Genomic DNA, 17,652 nt, shown 5'->3' on the forward strand with positions numbered 1-17,652 from the left:
CGTTGTGACTCCATGGGGATCTGGGCTGGAAAAGCAAATTGGCTTCACTCCTCCTCATGTTCTCCTGTTTTCCCGCAGGGAGTGGGGCTGGCCAGCAGAAACAGCGGGCTGTACAACATCACCTTCAGATATGACAGTAAGTAAACGACTTGACCGCTGAAGAACAGAGCCCCTTAAGTGATCTAAAGCTTGCATGGTCGTGCTTAATCGGGGACCCTGCAGGTCCTCGAGTTGGGGGGTTTCCTGAACTTGCTCAGGTTTATCAACAGAGCCGAAGCACCTCAGACTCATGTAAGCCACCCAAGTATTTCAGAGCTTGAACAGGTCGGTTGTCCCCCAGAGTGCTGAGAGAAGCTGTGTGGGGAGACCTCCCCTGCTTTCTTCAGGAGATAGCCATATCCTTAGGAACAACCCAGATGCCCTTGGGCCCAGCAGGGGTCACATGAGCAAAGCACCCCAAGCACAGGATGCTTGAGAGTGATGGGGACGGTGGTAAACTGGACAGCCCGTGTCTAGTCCTAGAGGAGCACTGGGTCCTCCGTTCCAGCTCAGTCAGATGTGGTTTCCAAGAGGAGTGGGGAATTTGAATTTTTTTAGTTTGAGCATTCTCGCGGGGGAGGCATGCTGTGTGGCATTCAGGGACCTTAGTTCCCTGACCAAGGATTAAACCTATGCCCCCTGCATTGGGAGTACAAAGTCTTAACCACTGGACCACCAAGGGAAGTCCCAGCACGGATTTAAAAATATATATATTGTATATTACCATATGTAAAATAGATGACCAGTGCAAGTTCGATGCATGAAGCAGAGCACTCAAAGCCGGTGCTCTGGAACAACCCAAGAGGGATGGGGTGGGGAGGGAGGTGAGAGGGGGGTTTCAGGATACGGGGGACACATGTACACCCAGGGTTGATTCATGTCAATACATGGCAAAAACCACCACAGTACTGTAATTATCCTCCAATTAAAATAAATTAATTAATTTAAAAAATATATTGGCGTTTACTTAAAAGTTTTCACAAACACAGAGTGGGCCGAGTTAATCTGTGTCTCAGATGGGCCCGGGCGTCTCCAGTCAGCCATCTCTGATGGGGGCCTGAGTTCTCACCCTGTCCCCCACCTCATCAGCCGTGAACGATGGCCAACGACTCCACTGTTCGAGACCTCGGTTTTCTCATCATGTGAAGTAATGATTAACTTCCTCAGCACCATTTTGAGACTTAAGTGAGGTAATGCTTGTAACTGCTCATCTCGGGATCTGGCCTTCAGTGTGCCCTCAGTGACTGATACCTGTTACTATCAGAAGTCATTCCAACTGGAGCTGGAACCCAAGCACCTTTTTGGGCCCTTCTGTCAAGGAATTGTGACTTTTTCTGACCAAATTGTTTCCTGAGGGCAGGTTGGTTTTTTTTTTTTTTTTTTCTGATGAAGCATGTAGAACCCCCTCTGAGCATCTGCTTTCATGCCCTAGAAGGTAATTATATAGAATTATGAGCAATGTTAGCCTTACGAGCCATAATTTATAGGTAAGAATGTTGACAGGAAGGAGATTGATTCATATTAGTGACTCCTGATGTTTGATTCGTCTCTTGGGGAGAATCACGAGTAAGGGCTGGAGGCCACACTGGGCCTTTGGAATCAACACGGCTAAAGCAGGGTTTTTGAGGTCATGTGTGCAAACTAACAATTTTAAATACAAGTACGGATGTCAAGTTCATGCCCACAGTTGCTGACATGGGTGCTTTCACTGATGAGGACTTAACATGGGAAACTTGGATACTTCACGTCCATGAGGCGTGCATGTTCTGGGTAAATGTTATGATGGTAAGAAAAGATTTGCAAGTCCGTGAGACTTGATTCAGCTAAGTAAAGACACGTGTAAGGGATCTTTCTTTAGATTAGAAAGTTAATTTCTAATAATATGTTCTTGGTCCTGTGAGATCTTGTATTACGTTCAAAGTTCAAAACTTTCCAGTCAGCTGCAAACAACTATTTGCATCTCTAGTTTAATGTGGGGTTTTGTGAAAGAGGATCCATACCTATAAAACTTAAAAGTGCCTTAGTGTTTCCTTCATGGGACTAGATGCGTGGCACCCATGTCAGTGTCTGTCTCTTGGTCATTATTTTCTTTCTGATTCTTTGGCATTTAATTAGAATTTAATTCACAACTCAACTCCTGAGACATCTGAAGCTAGGTTGCATTTTGGCCAAATGTCATTTGGGCATAATTATTTTGTAACCAGAATCCAAAATGTTAGAGTTGCTAATAATTGGATCCAGGCTGTGCAAAAAAAACTTAGTTATTGTTTTCCATTGAAAAAGATAATTTATTTCTCCCACAAGGAAGTTCCTGTTACTGCTCTGTTGACTGGTTACTAGTTCTGTTTGAAATAGCTAAGAACCAATTACCAAGTTTTCACCAAAAGTATTAAAGTACAGAAATGTTACTTTTCTATTCCTTTTCCATTAATGTTACGAAGAAAGAAAATGTCTTGCCTTTAAGATCTTGCTCTCAGATCTTGCCTCCTTTCACATTGGATTTCTTGTTTCTCCTTCAGGCTCTGAGGGGGTAATGCCTGAATAGATAATAATACATTTTTTTAATTCATAGACTTTATATTTGCATAATTGTATTTGCAGAAACCCAGAGAATGCCAATTTTGACATTAGAAATGAAAAAAAGAGTAAAGAAAAAAACATGACTTACTTTTGTCCATGAATCTTTTCCTAAAGCTGTTTGAAGTCAAAGGTTTCTTTCATTATGTACTGTGCTGTGCTAAGTTGCTTCAGTTGTGTCCGACTCTTTGGGACCTATAGCCTGGCAGACTTCTCTGTCCATGGGATTCTCCAGGCAAGAATACTGGAGTGGTTTGCCGTGCCCTTCTCCAGGGAATCTTCCTGACCCGGGGATCAAACTTGTGTCTCTCATGTCTCCTGCATTGGCAGGCGAGTTCTTTACAAGTGCCACCTGGAAGGCCCCTTCTTTCATTATATATCTCAATAAATGAAAATATCTGAACTTTATACATATGGTGGGATTTTGTCTTCTTCTTTTTTTTTTTTTTTTTACTGGGAAGCTGGTCTCAGCCAGGATTTCTGCAGGTTAATACCTCTGACTCAGAACTTATGTTTCAGTCCAGCTTTGTGCTGGAGATAGAATGGCAAGAGCCTTTTGTGTGAGCCCTCAGAGGTGGTGTTGTGTCCTGGCCCTGGGCTGGTCACTGGCGACACTGCAAGCCCACCCAGTCGATCACTGTAGCTACAGTTTCCTTGTTTGTTCAATGTGTGTGTTAAACCAGATGTTTCAACATTTCTTCCCCCTACTTTAAAGTTCTCGTCTATCTAGAGAACACATGTAGAACACTTTGAGAGTGAGTTTTCATCAGAAGTAGAATTTGGTTTTATTAATCATTAACATCTTTTCAAAAGTAATACTGAAATGTAGAGGTGATTGTTTCTGAAGCAGATGGAGTTTGCAGAAGGGAGTGTGCCTTCTGTAGGAGTTAGGCAAAAAAGCAGAACACAGGGCAGAGTGGAAGATGGAGTTTCAAAGAGGAGGGGCGTGCTTTCAGTACGTGTGTGTTGCACCCTTAGAAGAAGCTTTAGAAGAATATCATGTGCACGTTAAAAGGCTTGCAAAAGTATCCATTAGATGTTAGCAGTTACTTCTGTGTGGTGGGAGGTTATGGATGACTTTTATGTTTTTCTTATGTTCTTTTGCGACTTTCAGATACCTTGTGAATGTTTTTCGTCATAAAAAATGGGAAATGTGTGGTGTAGTTTATGGGGAGTGGGGATGGGAATGCCACAAACTCACCAAGCTTCTTAGAAAATACCTCTGAATGCTTCACCCCCAAAGCCCCCTGACTTCCAAGAGGGTAATGAGTAGGTTTGAAATCTGATGGAAGACCTTTTGCATCAGATACTAAAGAAAGTCTTCAAGCTTAATCACTGAAAAGAAATAACGATAAAGCAACGTAATTCTGATGTCTGTAGTGAAGGCTGGCGGCTCTCCCTGCACGCGTGGCTGAAACAGCCTGCAGCCATCCTCTGAGGTCCCCGCCTGGTCTGGCTGGATGCTTCTGGCAGCTTTTTTAGGATCGTGCAGACTTTGAAAGTGTACTTAGCAACACCAGGTGGCACAGCTGCTGCTCTGGCGGGTGGCAATGAGTCATGTCCTCAGACAAAATCAAAGAATCAGTGGTTTTCGTTTTTTCAAGCACCATGGGAGTGTTTGGATTCAGTGGGTGTTGTGGGTGTCTTTGATGAGGTAGTGTTGGGAACAAAAGTTGTACCTTTGTCATGCTGGTTAACATCCAAGGTGCTCTGCTTATCACTGAATCTCTTGGTCCCTTTGGCAGGTCCTAATTGGATTCTTTAACAGCCTGGCTGTGAATGACGCCCCCTCAAGTTCACATCCTCCTAAGAGTTCCTCTTCCGCAGTCACCTTGCCCTCTAGGCTTCTTCTGAAAAAGAATAAACCCCAGATTACTTGGTCATTGTTTGGTTTCAGATCACTCTGTAACATTGGAAAAAATTTTGAACTAACCTGAGTTATTACTGATTTAGGTAAACTGTCAGAGTAGTAAAAAAGTGAATGTCTGATACAGCAAACTCCAGACCTTACATAATCCTCCAACCACTTTAACTCAAAAGCGAGGGGGTGATAGTGTTATACATAAACCCCACTGCAGCATCTTAACAGTTTTCCACACAGCTAACCTTTGATGTCATCTGTGGGCTTTGAGGCACACATCTTTAAACAGAGTAGATTTGGCTAACTCCGAGCATGTTCTGTATAATTTGAGAAGATGAACTTGGAAAAAGAAAGAAACAAATGTTTAAATCTAACTGTCCTGGTTCTCCCAACCCTCTAGACTGCACCACTTACTTGAATCCGGTGGGGAAGCACATGATCGCCGACGCCCAGAACATCACCATCAGTCAGTACGCCTGCCACGACCAAGTGGCTGTCACCATTCTTTGGTCCCCCGGGGCCCTCGGTAAGTGGTCCAAGTGGAGTCTACGATGGTGGGTGGTACCCAAAACAGAGGTCCTAAGTGCAGTGGCCTCCTGGGGCCAAGTAGGTCTTGACACAAGTGTAGCTTAGGTGTGCCTCTGCACAGACACTACTTGATTGTAACTCTTGCTGCTTCATGCTGTGCTTCATGGCTCATCTTTTGTTCCCTTGGCTGTTATCAAGAGAGATGTAGGTTTGTAAAATAATAGTGTGTGAATGGTAAATGTCACTGAGGTCTTTGCTTGTGTGTCTCAGCAGGAGTTGGGGGATGAGTGGCCTAGCCAAGAATGTAATGGATTCAGGATCCAGCATTTCTGTGGCCACATCGAGATGCACCAGCCTAGCCTTGGCAAATTTCGTGAGTTGTCAGGACAACCTCAGTTTTCAGGAGAAATCACAGAATCAACAATTTTTAAATGTTGGAAATGAACTGAATTTATATTTAAATTGTATGGACTGAAAAAAAAGCCAAACAAACAGAAAAAAAAAAAAACAAACCAACAAACCTACATTATCTGGCCAGATTCAGGTTACGGCTGAATCTGCTTGTCCTCTTTAATGAATTGATGATGCCCAGGATAGGATGAGGTAGTTGAGTGTGGGACATGGAGAGGGCTCATTTGTTCAGATGGGCCTGGGTTTGAACCCAGGATGAGCTACCCAGGTACACTTGTAGTAAAGAATCCATCTGCCACTGTGGGAGATGCAGGAGACACAGGTTCAGTTCCTGGGTCAGGAAGATTCCCGTGGATAAGGAAATGGCAACCCACTCCAGTATTCTTGCCTGTAAAGATCCCATGTGAAAAAGAGCCTGGCAATCTACAGTCCACGGGGTTGCCAAGAGTCAGACACAACAGTGTGTACTCACACACACACACAAAACCTTTAGGAGAAACATTTAAACCTATCTGAGCCTCAGCTTCCCCATCTGAGGCATATGACTTTCTCCTCATTTAAGAGTTAGAAACAGAGTGGATACATGTATATGTATAACTGATTCACTTTGCTGTTCAGCAGAAGCTAATACAACATTATAAATCAACCTAGACTGAGCAACTTCACTTCACTCACTTCATACTTTCTCATTGGAGAAGGAAATGGCAATCCACTCGTTTTTTTGCCTGGAGAATCCCATGGACAGAGGAGCCTGGCGGGCCATGGTCCATGGTCCATGGGTCACAGAGAGTTGGACACGACTGAAGTGACTGAGCATGCATAATCAAAAAAAATTGCAAAAACAAAAGATTATTGAGTGGAAATGTACAATGGGATAACTACTTTGGGAAACCTTTTTGTATTCTCCTGAACAGTTACATGTGTATTACCACATGATGCAGCCATTTGACTACTATTTACCCAAGAGAAAGGAAAGCATATATCCACACAAACATTCACAGCAGCTTTATTTTCAGTTGTCCAAAACTAGAGACATCCTGAACGTCCAGTGCATAAACTGATACACCAGCTGTGGTGCGTTCACACAATGGAACACCACCCAGCAATGAAGGAATGAAATCGTGGTATACTTAACAATGTGGATGAATTTCAAAATAGTTTTTCTGAGTGAAATCAGCAAGACAAAAAAAAAAGCATTAGCATTGACACATTCAATAAAATACAAACAAAGCTGTAGTGGCAAAAAGCAGGTTCCTAATTGCCTGGGAACAGAAGTGAGAGGGAGTATAAAGAGACATGAGGAAGAATTGGGAGGTGATGGGTAAGTTCTTGGTTTTAATAACAGTTTCATGGGTATACACGTAAGTCAAAGTATATGAAAATGTTCTCTGTAAAATGAAACTAATTGTATGCCAATTATGCCTCAATAAACCTGTTAAAAAGTAGAAAAAGAATTAAGGACAACACACACACAGAGTACATTTCTAAAGAGAACTCTTAAAAACAGTGTCTGTTGTTATCATCATCAGATCCCGGTCCTCAGGTTTCCTAGGATATTGCCACCCAATCTTAGAATTTAAAAAAAAGTCTGACCAAGGAAAAAGTAAGATAAAGTCTAAATTTCTTAATCTAAATGGGGGAAATCTCAAAGGAACCAGATTCAGAAAAGGTGAGCACAGAGACAGGGAGAATGGATCAGACCTGTGGGCCTGACTCACTTCTCTGTGTAAATACCACTGGGTCTGAATGCAACAGGTTTTCCAAAAATAACATTATCTTAACATTTAAAAGGAAAAACATCCTCTGTGGATAAAAGAGAAGTGGTCATTCCAACATAAGTCTAAAAATGGTTAAAGGGTTGGCCTGACACATTGCAGGCTCCCTCTTTAGAATGAAAGTAAGAGATGTGAGGAGAACTGACATGAGGAACCGTGAGGGCAGAAAGATGAGCTTTTTCTGCATGACAGTGTGTGGGTGGGGATGGCTGGATAGATTCTAGCAATTTCTATGAGGTTCTATTAAGGAGACTCCTTGGGAGATAGACTCACTGGAAAAGACTCTGATGCTGGGCGGGATTGGGGGCAGGAGGAGAAGGGGACGACAGAGGATGAGATGGCTGGATGGCATCACTGACTCGATGGACGTGAGTCTGAGTGAACTCCGGGAGTTGGTGATGGACAGGGAGGCCTGGCGTGCTGCGATTCATGGGGTCGCAGAGAGTCAGACACGACTGAGCGACTGAACTGAACTGAACTGAACTGGGAGATAGAAAAACACATGCGTTAAGAGCACTCTGGGTTTGATCCCACCTGGGCCATTTCATCCCTGTGTGACTCTGGGCAAGTCATCTAGTGTCTGTACACCTCTGTTTCCTCACCTATAAAGTGGGGACAATACCTTCCGCTTGTGGTTGTGAGAAGGATTCAATCAGTTAAATGACAAGGAGTAAAAAAGTACCTTTATTTTACTGCCCTATAAAATTATAAACATGATCTAACTATGAGATGTTATAATATTTTGATAAACCAGTTACTATAAGATTTACATTTACTCCCAGACTTGGAATAGTGGTTTTCCAGGCAAGTCTTTTTAAATATAAGAACTGGAATCACCCACTCCCACCTCCAACTGATGAATTTGTCTGTAATTGTGAGAGGTACAGTCTTACAGTCATATCAATCACCTGGCTTTTGTTTAAACAGTTCTGGCAACAATGCATGAATTAAATCTTAGTATAAATAATAAGGATTTGTTCAAAAATATTTGGAGGGGAGGAATGGGAGGATTTCAAAAGACAAATTCTTGTGAGATCTACTGAATATTGCTGGTCAGAAACCTTGGATCTGGTCAGCATGTGTGAATCTCTGGCTGTGGATACACCAGCCCTCACTCCCGCAGGAAGCTTTGTACTCAAAATACTACAACACGGCAGGGTCCGGACTTGTGCCCTCTGTGCTCCAACCTCTTAAGTCGTGAAGCTCTAATTGTGACTCCTTTGCCCTTCCCACCATAAATATGTGCTCTTCATCAAATAATTACAGGATTGGAGAACCTATTCGAAAGAGAAAAAGATTTCCTTGGCCTTTGCCATCGATAATTTTCCCACCTGCTTAATTGCATCCTGTGTAATTACTCTTGCCCTGGAAAGGGGAAGGGTTGAAAATGTCTCCTTGTCTGGTGTTTCGAAAGAATGCGAAATCGATATCTTGCCAATTGAGGCCTGCTTCGGGTTGCTCCAGCTATAGTTGGACCTCTCCAGTCTCCATGGGATACGAAGCCCTAGCACCGGCTCTCGTGGCCGTCAGAGCTTAATCCTTTTGAAAGCAGCTAGTTGGACGTGCAGCGGGGGAAGCTCAGGTGGCAGGAGGCTGGGCCAGTCCCTTTCAGTGGCGCTGTGGGCGTCCCGGGGGCCTCTGAGGGCAGCATCAAGAGCACACACTGGGCAGCTCTTGGGTGTCTGCCTTTCAGGCGTGATTAGAGCAAGAACAGCTTTGTAAATCACATAGGCATTCTCCTAAGCTATTTAATCTCCAGCCCAGGACCCCCTTGGGTGCAGACACACACTTTGCTGGGAATTTTCTACGTTTCTTAGTGAAACATGCCAGCAAATATAGGACTAAAACGGAAAGTACTTGAAACATGGTTTGGGGCAAGTCCCTAGTCAGCACTGGAAATGATTGTCAGCTGAATACACCTTGTTTAATGACATAGAAATTATATATTCCACTGCAGATTTTTATGATCAATTGTGACTTGGGTCTAAATATTTGAACCCTAATGTCATAGAGCAAATGGACGTTCGTGAAATGGCTGGCAGGATTAGAGATTTATTCATTAGTAATGATGGGACAGAAAATCACCTGGCCTGTACGAGAGGAATGCAGGGTATGCCTTTTTCCTTTCTGTAAACCCAGATATTCCTGCCTGACTTAGAATGCCTTTTACTCTGTTGTGTAGGGGGAGAGGACGGTGATCTTAGAGGAAGGAAAGTGTGTTCAAAGGTAATTAGGTCCTCTTTTCATATTAATAAAAGCATTCTGCTTTGCTCAGGCATCGAATTCCTAAAAGGATTTCGGGTCATACTGGAGGAGCTGAAGTCAGAGGGACGACAGTGCCAACAACTGATTCTAAAGGACCCGAAGCAGCTCAACAGTAGCTTCAAAAGAGCTGTAAGTCGCCTGCAGGGGAATACACCCCTGAAGACGTGCCATTGTTCTGGGGACTGAATGGTCTATTGAGAGCCTGCGAAACTGCAGGAGGAGGGGCTGCAGACTCCAGCCCGCCTGCCCAGGTGGGCGAGCCTGCTCCACACTGCCAGAAACCCTCTAGCACGTCCCGGTGGTAGACAGACACACCTCTCAGGTTACAAGCTGAGGTGGAGCAGCCATCCCGGAAGGTGGCTTTGTGCCCTCAGGAGAGGATGTGGGCTCTTCCCCACCAGCTTGGAGCCTCGGCTTCACTGTCGGAAAAACAGACAGTGTTGTCCATATTCCTTTTCACTTAGGGGTCTAAACCTAAACTTAGTCTGGAAAAGAAACCTGACTTCTTCCTGCCCTGGGACACCCCCCACCAACCCTAGAACTGTGTCTGGGGGACCATCAGGATGGACTGGAACTCTTGCACGTAGGTAGAGGCGGGGGTGATTTCTCCGTGACATCACACGTGTTTTTTGATCCCTTTTAGGGGATGGAATCTCAACCTTTCCTGAATATGAAATTTGAAACAGATTACTTTGTAAAGATCGTCCCTTTTCCTTCCATTAAAAACGAAAGCAATTATCACCCTTTCTTCTTCAGAACCCGCAGTGAGTATGGTCTTTCCTGCCTACTTTCCAGGGGGAGACATTTCTCCTGCTTTTAAAGACATTTTGACAGAGATATGTTCAAGAGTACATGAAATACTAGTATGAAACTAGCATGGAGAAGAGAAAAGCATCCAGAAAAGCAATTTTTAAAATTAAGATTTGACCCAGGCTTCCGTGGCGACTCAGTGGTCAAGAATCCGCCTGCTAATGCAGGAGACATGTGTTTGACCCCTGGGCCAGGCAGATCCTCTGGAGAAGAAAATGGCAATGCACACTAGTATTCTTGCCTGAGAAATCCCATAGACAGAGGAACCTGGCAGGCTTCAGTCCATGGGGTCACAAAAGCGTCAGATACAATCGAGCAACTAAACAACTGTTCATCTAACCAGAAACACCTGTTCCTGGCTTGTTATAGAGCAGACATGACAGTTGACCTTTTTTGAAGGTGCTGCAATATAGCCATGTAGTAAAATTGTTTAACTTAAGAAGAGGAAAAGAAAGTATAAGTTTATCTTAAGGTGAAGGGTAAGCATGAAATGATTCCATTCTGTACCTGTCCTCAGGAGGGTGGCCTCTGTGGGTGGCTGCCTGTCATTTTTTCAAGATTAGGTTAAGAAAATCAAGTAGTGTCCCTGAGGTCACCTCATTCTAGGAAGTTTATTTATTTAACATCTCTGTGCCAGACTCCATTCTACATACTTCCCAAATATTAATTCAGTTGACCTCCATAACAGCCCTACAAAGGATTTAATCTTGCCATCTCCACTTAGCAGAGGTGGAGCCACACATAGAGAGGTTGAAGGGGCTGCTGGGGGGCTGGGATTTGAATGCCACGGAGCCCGACTCTGGAGTCCTCACCCTGCAACCAAGCACTGGCTGTACAGAATTCCCCTCTCTGTCTGCCTCTCCTTTTCCACCTGTTCTACACACAGTGTGGTGTGTCTTTCAACAGCCCAAATCGCTGCTTTAGAGTTCTTACTCTGCAGAGTTCTTACCCTGATTGTTTTCTTCTTTTAACACGGTAGTGGTTTTCTATGCAGAGATGTTCGTTGTCTTAATGAAAATAAGATTCCATAGGACAAAGACCATGTGCATTTTACAGTATCTCTCAGTGCCTTACATGTAACAACCAGAGAGAGGATTCAAAGAACGTGTTTATGGAAAGCTTGCCTAAATCAAAACTAGCCTACTTTAATTTTCTTCATCAGAATCAGAGTCTCTCTGGGGGTGAGGCGGGACAGAAGGTGCATTTATCACCATTTCAGGGCACCGTGACCTCAATGCAGCCTTTGATTTTCTTGGCATTGTAAGCATAATTTCCAGAGGGTCCTCCTGGGTTAGCAGCATGGCATATAGGGCCTCTGTCATGGTGTTTTGTTTTTTTTCTTTAATCACATTTAAATCCGATTTCAAAGCTCCTCGTTTTCAGCACTGGTACTGCTTGCTACCTAGTAGATGGCTGGATGTCATTTTTAGACTCCATCAAAAGGATTTTAAGTTGGAGAGCCAGCAAAAGTTAAAGTAACCTCAAGAAAAGTTGCCAGGATCACTCCAGTGTTCTCTTATGCCTAACCACTCTGCAGTTGGGTAGGGGCTGGCATTATTTCTGCCTACAGCTAAAACAGAGCCCCTCCATAGGACAGAAACATGAACACAGTCCTGCTGCCCTTGGGCATGGCCTTGAAACTATGTAATACCTGACAAGCTTTTAAAATGTAGGTGACTTCGTATTGTTTCCACTTAAGTGGCATAAAATGAACTGCATTAATATCTTTATATTATACAATTCAAATTTTCACAAGATACAACTGGGCTATACTGAAAAGCATTGTTGAATCGATGCAGTTGCTATGTTTTACATTCTTTCCAGAAACGTTCAGTGCTGAATATTTATATTGTATTGAATTGTTAGATGAGGAAGATGTCAAACTGTCCTAAAACTAAAAACATGTGTCTTTCTTAATAGCGTGTGACCTGCTATTGCAGCCGGACAACCTGGCTTGTAAACCCTGTAAGTATAGCTGTCCTTGGTATTCCCAGGTGGCACAGTAGTAAAGAATCTGCCTGCCAATGCAGGAAATGTCAGAGAAGTGGGTTTGATCCCTGGGTTGGGAAGATTCCCTTGAGGAGGAAATGCCAACTCACGCCAGTATTCTTACTGGGATAATCCCATGGACAGAGGAGGCTAGCGGACTACAGGCCCTTTGGTTGCAAAGAGTTGGACATGACAGAGTGACAGAGTGACTGAGCTGTCTTTGTCCAATCCCAAGAGGAGTCAGGGTGGCCTCAGGGTACTCACTGTGGTCCTTCCTCCCCCTAGTCTGGAAGCCTCGGAACCTCAACATCACTCAGCACGGTTCGGACATGCAGGTGTCTTTTGACCATGCGCCCCACACCTTTGGCTTCCGTTTCTTCTATCTTCATTACAAGCTTAAGCATGAAGGACCCTTCAAGCGAAAGACCTGTAAACAGGTAAGCTGCTGGGTATGCATAAAGAAACCACTGCATGTTTTAAAGTGACCCCAGAGCCTCTGGAATTTGGATGGTTCAGTGTGAACATGAGGCTCTGTGGTCTGTGAGCAGTAGGTAGCTATTCCAGAATGTTATCACTGAGTTCATCTCAGGGTCATCCTGAGTCACCCCTCACTCTCTAATTATCTAATTATCTCTACCCTATCTGGCCCAGTGCTGATGTAGCCAGTGAAGTTTTACCAAAGGAACCGAAACAGTGACGTAATTGTCAGTTCTTAAGTATTTCAGACCTGAATCAGGTGCTCACTGTGTGCCAGTCAGCAAGCTCTGTGGTCATTGAGTCTTTACATCTCAATGAAACCAAAGCTGCTGTTACCCTCCTTTTAGAGATGTGGAACCTGAGGCCCATGGAGGTTGCCTGGCCTGTTGCTTAAGGCCTCACAGCTAATCTGGGAGCCAAGTCACTAGCATGTCAGTGGCTCATAATTTATACAGAGGCCAAGGTTAACTTGAAATTCAGTAACCAAGTCCTTAAACTTGAGATAGTCAGAGGGAGTGGACGGTATTTCATGGAAGTTCACGAGGCTGCTCGATGACCCACAAGAGTACCAAGAGAGGCTTTTGGTCCTGGTGGCAGAAACCAGCACCCTTATAGATGCATGTGCCGAGTTTGATTTTCCTGCCTGCTCTCACCTCTGTCATTGACCTTCTACTCAAGTCAAAATTATGGCAAATAAAATATGCACAAACAGGGGAGGGTAATTTTTTCCCGTTTATTAAGTAAAAGGTATTCTAACTAGCTGCTTTGTCTTCAAATAAAAAACTGCTGCTCTGGGCACTACCAGCCAAGCATAGTCTCTGACAGGGGTCGCAGGTTCTCCTGGGCCTTTTATCAGAGTGAAGTTCAGATATGCACAGTTGCTTTCTAATTGTCATCTTCTGAAAACATAATTGAAACTGGTGGGAAGTCTCCTTCATTCAGTTCCAAAACAAAAGAGGGGTCCTGGTGACCTTTATCTGAGAAGAAAGTTTTAAAGTGTTGTTTCTTTGCAGGAGCAAAATACAGAGATAACCAGCTGCCTTCTTCAAAATGTGTCTCCTGGGGATTATATAATTGAGGTACACACAACTCAAGAAAGCCCTATTATTTTTATTAAAAAACTTTTTTTTTTTTTTTGCTGTACCATGTGGCTTGCAGGATCTTAGTTCCCCAACCAGGGACTGAACCCAGAGCCTTGCCAGTTAAAGCACTGAGTCCTAATCACTGGACCACCAGGGAATTCCTGTTTTTTTAAAAAGTTTTATTGAAGTATAGTTGATTTACAATGTTGTGTTAATTTCTGCTATATAGCAAAGTGATTCAGTGATACATGCACACACATATATATTTCCTATTTTATGTTCTTTTCCATTATGATTTGTCACAGGATATTGGATGTAGTTCCCTGTGCTATACAGTAGGGCCTTACTATTTATCTATCCTCTGTATACTCATTTGCTTGGAAAAGCAGAGATGTATCTGACCGTTACTGTCTAATCTCAGCTTGAAAATGGTCACAGGCAACAGCAGCTCTGCCCTCCCCTTGCCCCACTGACCACAGATGGAAAAATGAATGGAATCTGTTGAGATGCTATCACTTAAAAAAAAATAACACAGCATCCTCTGCTTTGCAGCTGGTCGATGACAGTAATACGACAAGAAAAGTGATGCATTATGCCTTAAAACCAGGTGAGATTTTGTGTGTGTGTTTGAAATGTTGCCTCTGGACTACAGAGTGGACCAAGGTATTTGATACTTTCCTTACTTCATGGTTTAGGAAAAGAAAATACTTCAGCTCCTCACTCTTACATGATGTTCCATCAAATCTGACTTTCCTTCCACCCTAATGTTGATGCCTGGAAGATCAAAGCCAGTGTGTTACATGTGTCACTGGGATTAAATAAGTAGTCAATTGTCCTCAGAAGCAAAGTGGTGGGAGGGGAGGTTTCCTTAGGCAGATTCTCACTCAAAGGTATTCAGTGATCTCAGCAGATTCTAGCTGTTAAATTGTATTCTACAGCCTTTTAAAGTGAATCCTTTTATAACTACTGAATCATTACTAGAGAAAGGTGGTCAGGGAGTCTTGGAACCTGTTATGTGGCTTATTTTTAAAAAGAAAAAAATGTTTCTCTTTGAACCTGTTACACTGCTGACATCTAAAAGCCTTCCCTTTGAAACTTCCCAGTGCATTCCCCGTGGGCTGGGCCCATCAGAGCCGTGGCCATCACTGTGCCATTGGTCGTCATATCGGCATTCGCGACGCTCTTCACGGTGATGTGCCGCAAGAAGCAACAAGGTATTTGTGTGGTGTGCCCCCCCCCCCAATCCAAGTTGGCAGGACTGGGGCCAACAGAGGGAGACTGGGAGCACTTGGTCCCTCCAGGCAGGTGACTGGGAAACCACACAACTCCTGTAGTCAGTTCCTTGGCTGCTGTAGTTCCCAGAATTAAAATACTTGACTTTTAACCTCAGGAGCCACTAAAAGGACAGGTGTACTTCCCTTCTCAAACTGAGGATGATAAATTCAAGAGCATATAAGAAGTCCAAAGGTGTGAGTAAGGGAAGAGGTAGGGCTTTATCACTTATAAAAGTCCGATGACAGGAGAGAAACTTGTGGGACACTTGGAAATGTATCCTTAGTCTGAGCGGTGGTTACAGAGGTATATACTTAGATAAAAATTTCCTGAGATATACTCTTAAGATCTATGCACTTTACCTTTGTAAGTTGTACAGAAAAACTCCCCCAAACCTCAATGAAAGTTTTAAAGAACGTCAGCTCTTTATTGAAGCTTCATTGGTCAGGTAGCTTCACTCAGTTGGAAGAGCTGGTTCGAGATACTGCTGACCAGAGTGGAGGGTGGAGGTGAGTGGGTGGCCCCTGCAGTGTTTTTGGCTTAACCAAGCTCAGTTTCTGGTGAAGAACAAATTTTGGCCATTTTTGGCTCCACTGGAGCAATCAGCTGTCCCGTTCCCCGAGGTGACCCAAGGGGCTGGTAGAGTTAGGGAGCTGGGAGTATTCCAGGTGACATGGCGACTGTTGTTTCTTGAAGACAGCATTACATCTCGAGTCGTAGGGAATAGTCAGAGTGTTGCTCATGGGCACCAACCCTATCTTCTTGTCCCCTTTAGAAAATATATATTCACACTTAGATGAAGAGAGTTCGGAGTCCTCCACATACACCACAGCACTCCCCAGGGAGAGGCTCCGGCCTCGGCCCAAGGTCTTCCTCTGCTATTCCAGTAAAGATGGCCAGAATCACATGAACGTCGTCCAGTGCTTTGCCTACTTCCTCCAGGACTTCTGTGACTGTGAGGTGAGGAGTCTAAAGTCTCTTCTTTTATCCTGGGTGGGATGTGTGCTAATAGACTCTTAGCTTCCAACCTAGGGGTTAGCCGTGACACTCTTCTTGGAGCCTGTCATAGCCATCATCGAAACTAAGTGTTTGCTGACACGTAGTTCTAACCCCGACACACTGCTGCTCAAAAGCCTTGAGTGGCACCCACCTGGCAGGAAGTTTTTTAAGCTTTAAAGACTTGTTGGGTGTATGGATGGTGGAGGAGATGGCAGTGTGCAATGAGGGTGGTGGGAGGAGGTCATCATGGCATTGGAGGGTCAAAGAGAAAATGGTAAGTAAAGAAGGGGGTTTAGACAATTCTTTGGGGGAGCTTTGCTAATAAGGGAAAACAACATGTTAAGTGCTCATATGGTCTACTCTGGTTTCTCGCCTATTCTTTTGAGTTAAGCTATTAACATGTAACTTTTTTATAATGTCATAGTATTCACTTTAGAGTGAAGTTTGAAGCTCTCACGGAAAACACGCTCTGTTTCTTACAGATGCAAGAGCTGTACAATAATTCTGTTTTTTGTTGTTGTTTACTCGCTAAGTTGTGTCTAACTCTGTGACCCCATAGACTGCCAGGCTCCTCTGTCCATGAGATTTCCCAGGCAAGAATACCAGAGTGTGTTGTCATTTCCTTCTCCAGGGGATCTTCCTGACCTAGGGATCGAACCTACGAATCTGTGTTTCTACCATTACAAGCACATTCTCTTACCGTGGAGGCACCACATAACAAATAACACCCTTGGAAGTTACTTGTGCTTTGAAACGGAGAGCTCAGTGAGTTTCTTAGACTTTCTCCACATGGTGAGGCTGCCCCCTAGTGTCAGTAAAGCATATTTACAAGGCTGGCAGGGTTTCCTAATGTATGAAGGTTCTAGAGGTGGGCTGATCAGCCTGAAAGACCAGCAAGTGGCACACAGTCTTCAAATACAGACAACCCATCATTTGCTCTACTTTGTGAGTGAGCAGCCTGGGGAAAGGTGGGCTAGTGTAACATAAATACAGGTGTATGTAATAGAAAATTTGGAAACTAGAAAAGAATGACAAATTTAAAAATGAGTGGTAATCTTAACTTGGAGAAGAGGAACCACAGTTAGAGTTGCTGCATTTCCTCCCAGTCTTTTTCTGCATACATGAACTCATACATGCAGTTTTGCATTTTGGATGGATTGGAATTATTTTTTACTTTCTCTTCCCTCATTGACTTTTTATACTATTAGTAGTTCTGTGTAAACTGAAGTTTTAAGTAGACACTTGGTTCATATTAATGATTCACCATAATTGAGTTTTTTCAAATTGTTAAACATCTCTGGTTCCAGTTTGCCTTATTTCTGTTGATTTTCCAAAGATAGATACCTGGAAATGGAATTGCTGGGTCAGGCAGGAACATTTTTTTAAGTGGTTGGTCAGTTAGCTTTTAGAACATAAAATGTTAGCGAGAATTAAGGAAAGTGTAAGACAATTTTCTAGGGAAAACCACTAGAGCATTCAGGTATGACTGAATCAAATCCCTTATGATTATGCAGTGGAAGTGAGAAATAGATTTAAGGGACTAGATCTGATAGACTGCCTGATGAAC

General features: G+C 43.5%; 1 protein-coding gene across 5 annotated transcripts in view; it reads left to right on the forward strand.

Annotated features, from left to right (window-relative positions):
* IL17RD (interleukin 17 receptor D) overlaps positions 1-17,652 on the forward strand; it is a 68,458-nt gene that overhangs the window by 40,063 nt on the left and 10,743 nt on the right. For all 5 annotated transcript variants that reach the window (XM_086367393.1, XM_086367389.1, XM_086367391.1 and 2 more), the window contains exons 2-11: positions 79-136; positions 4,878-5,003; positions 9,467-9,585; positions 10,100-10,220; positions 12,187-12,231; positions 12,541-12,692; positions 13,746-13,811; positions 14,367-14,421; positions 14,918-15,028; positions 15,862-16,046. In XM_086367393.1, coding sequence (XP_086223519.1) covers positions 79-136; positions 4,878-5,003; positions 9,467-9,585; positions 10,100-10,220; positions 12,187-12,231; positions 12,541-12,692; positions 13,746-13,811; positions 14,367-14,421; positions 14,918-15,028; positions 15,862-16,046 — 1,038 coding nt within the window. The remainder of the gene's footprint in view (positions 1-78; positions 137-4,877; positions 5,004-9,466; positions 9,586-10,099; positions 10,221-12,186; positions 12,232-12,540; positions 12,693-13,745; positions 13,812-14,366; positions 14,422-14,917; positions 15,029-15,861; positions 16,047-17,652) is intronic.

This window comes from Bos grunniens, chromosome 22 (genome assembly GCF_055505025.1).
Source record: "Bos grunniens cultivar Pamir isolate PY7600 chromosome 22, Bosgru_T2T1.0, whole genome shotgun sequence".
Classification (NCBI taxonomy): domain Eukaryota; kingdom Metazoa; phylum Chordata; class Mammalia; order Artiodactyla; family Bovidae; genus Bos; species Bos grunniens.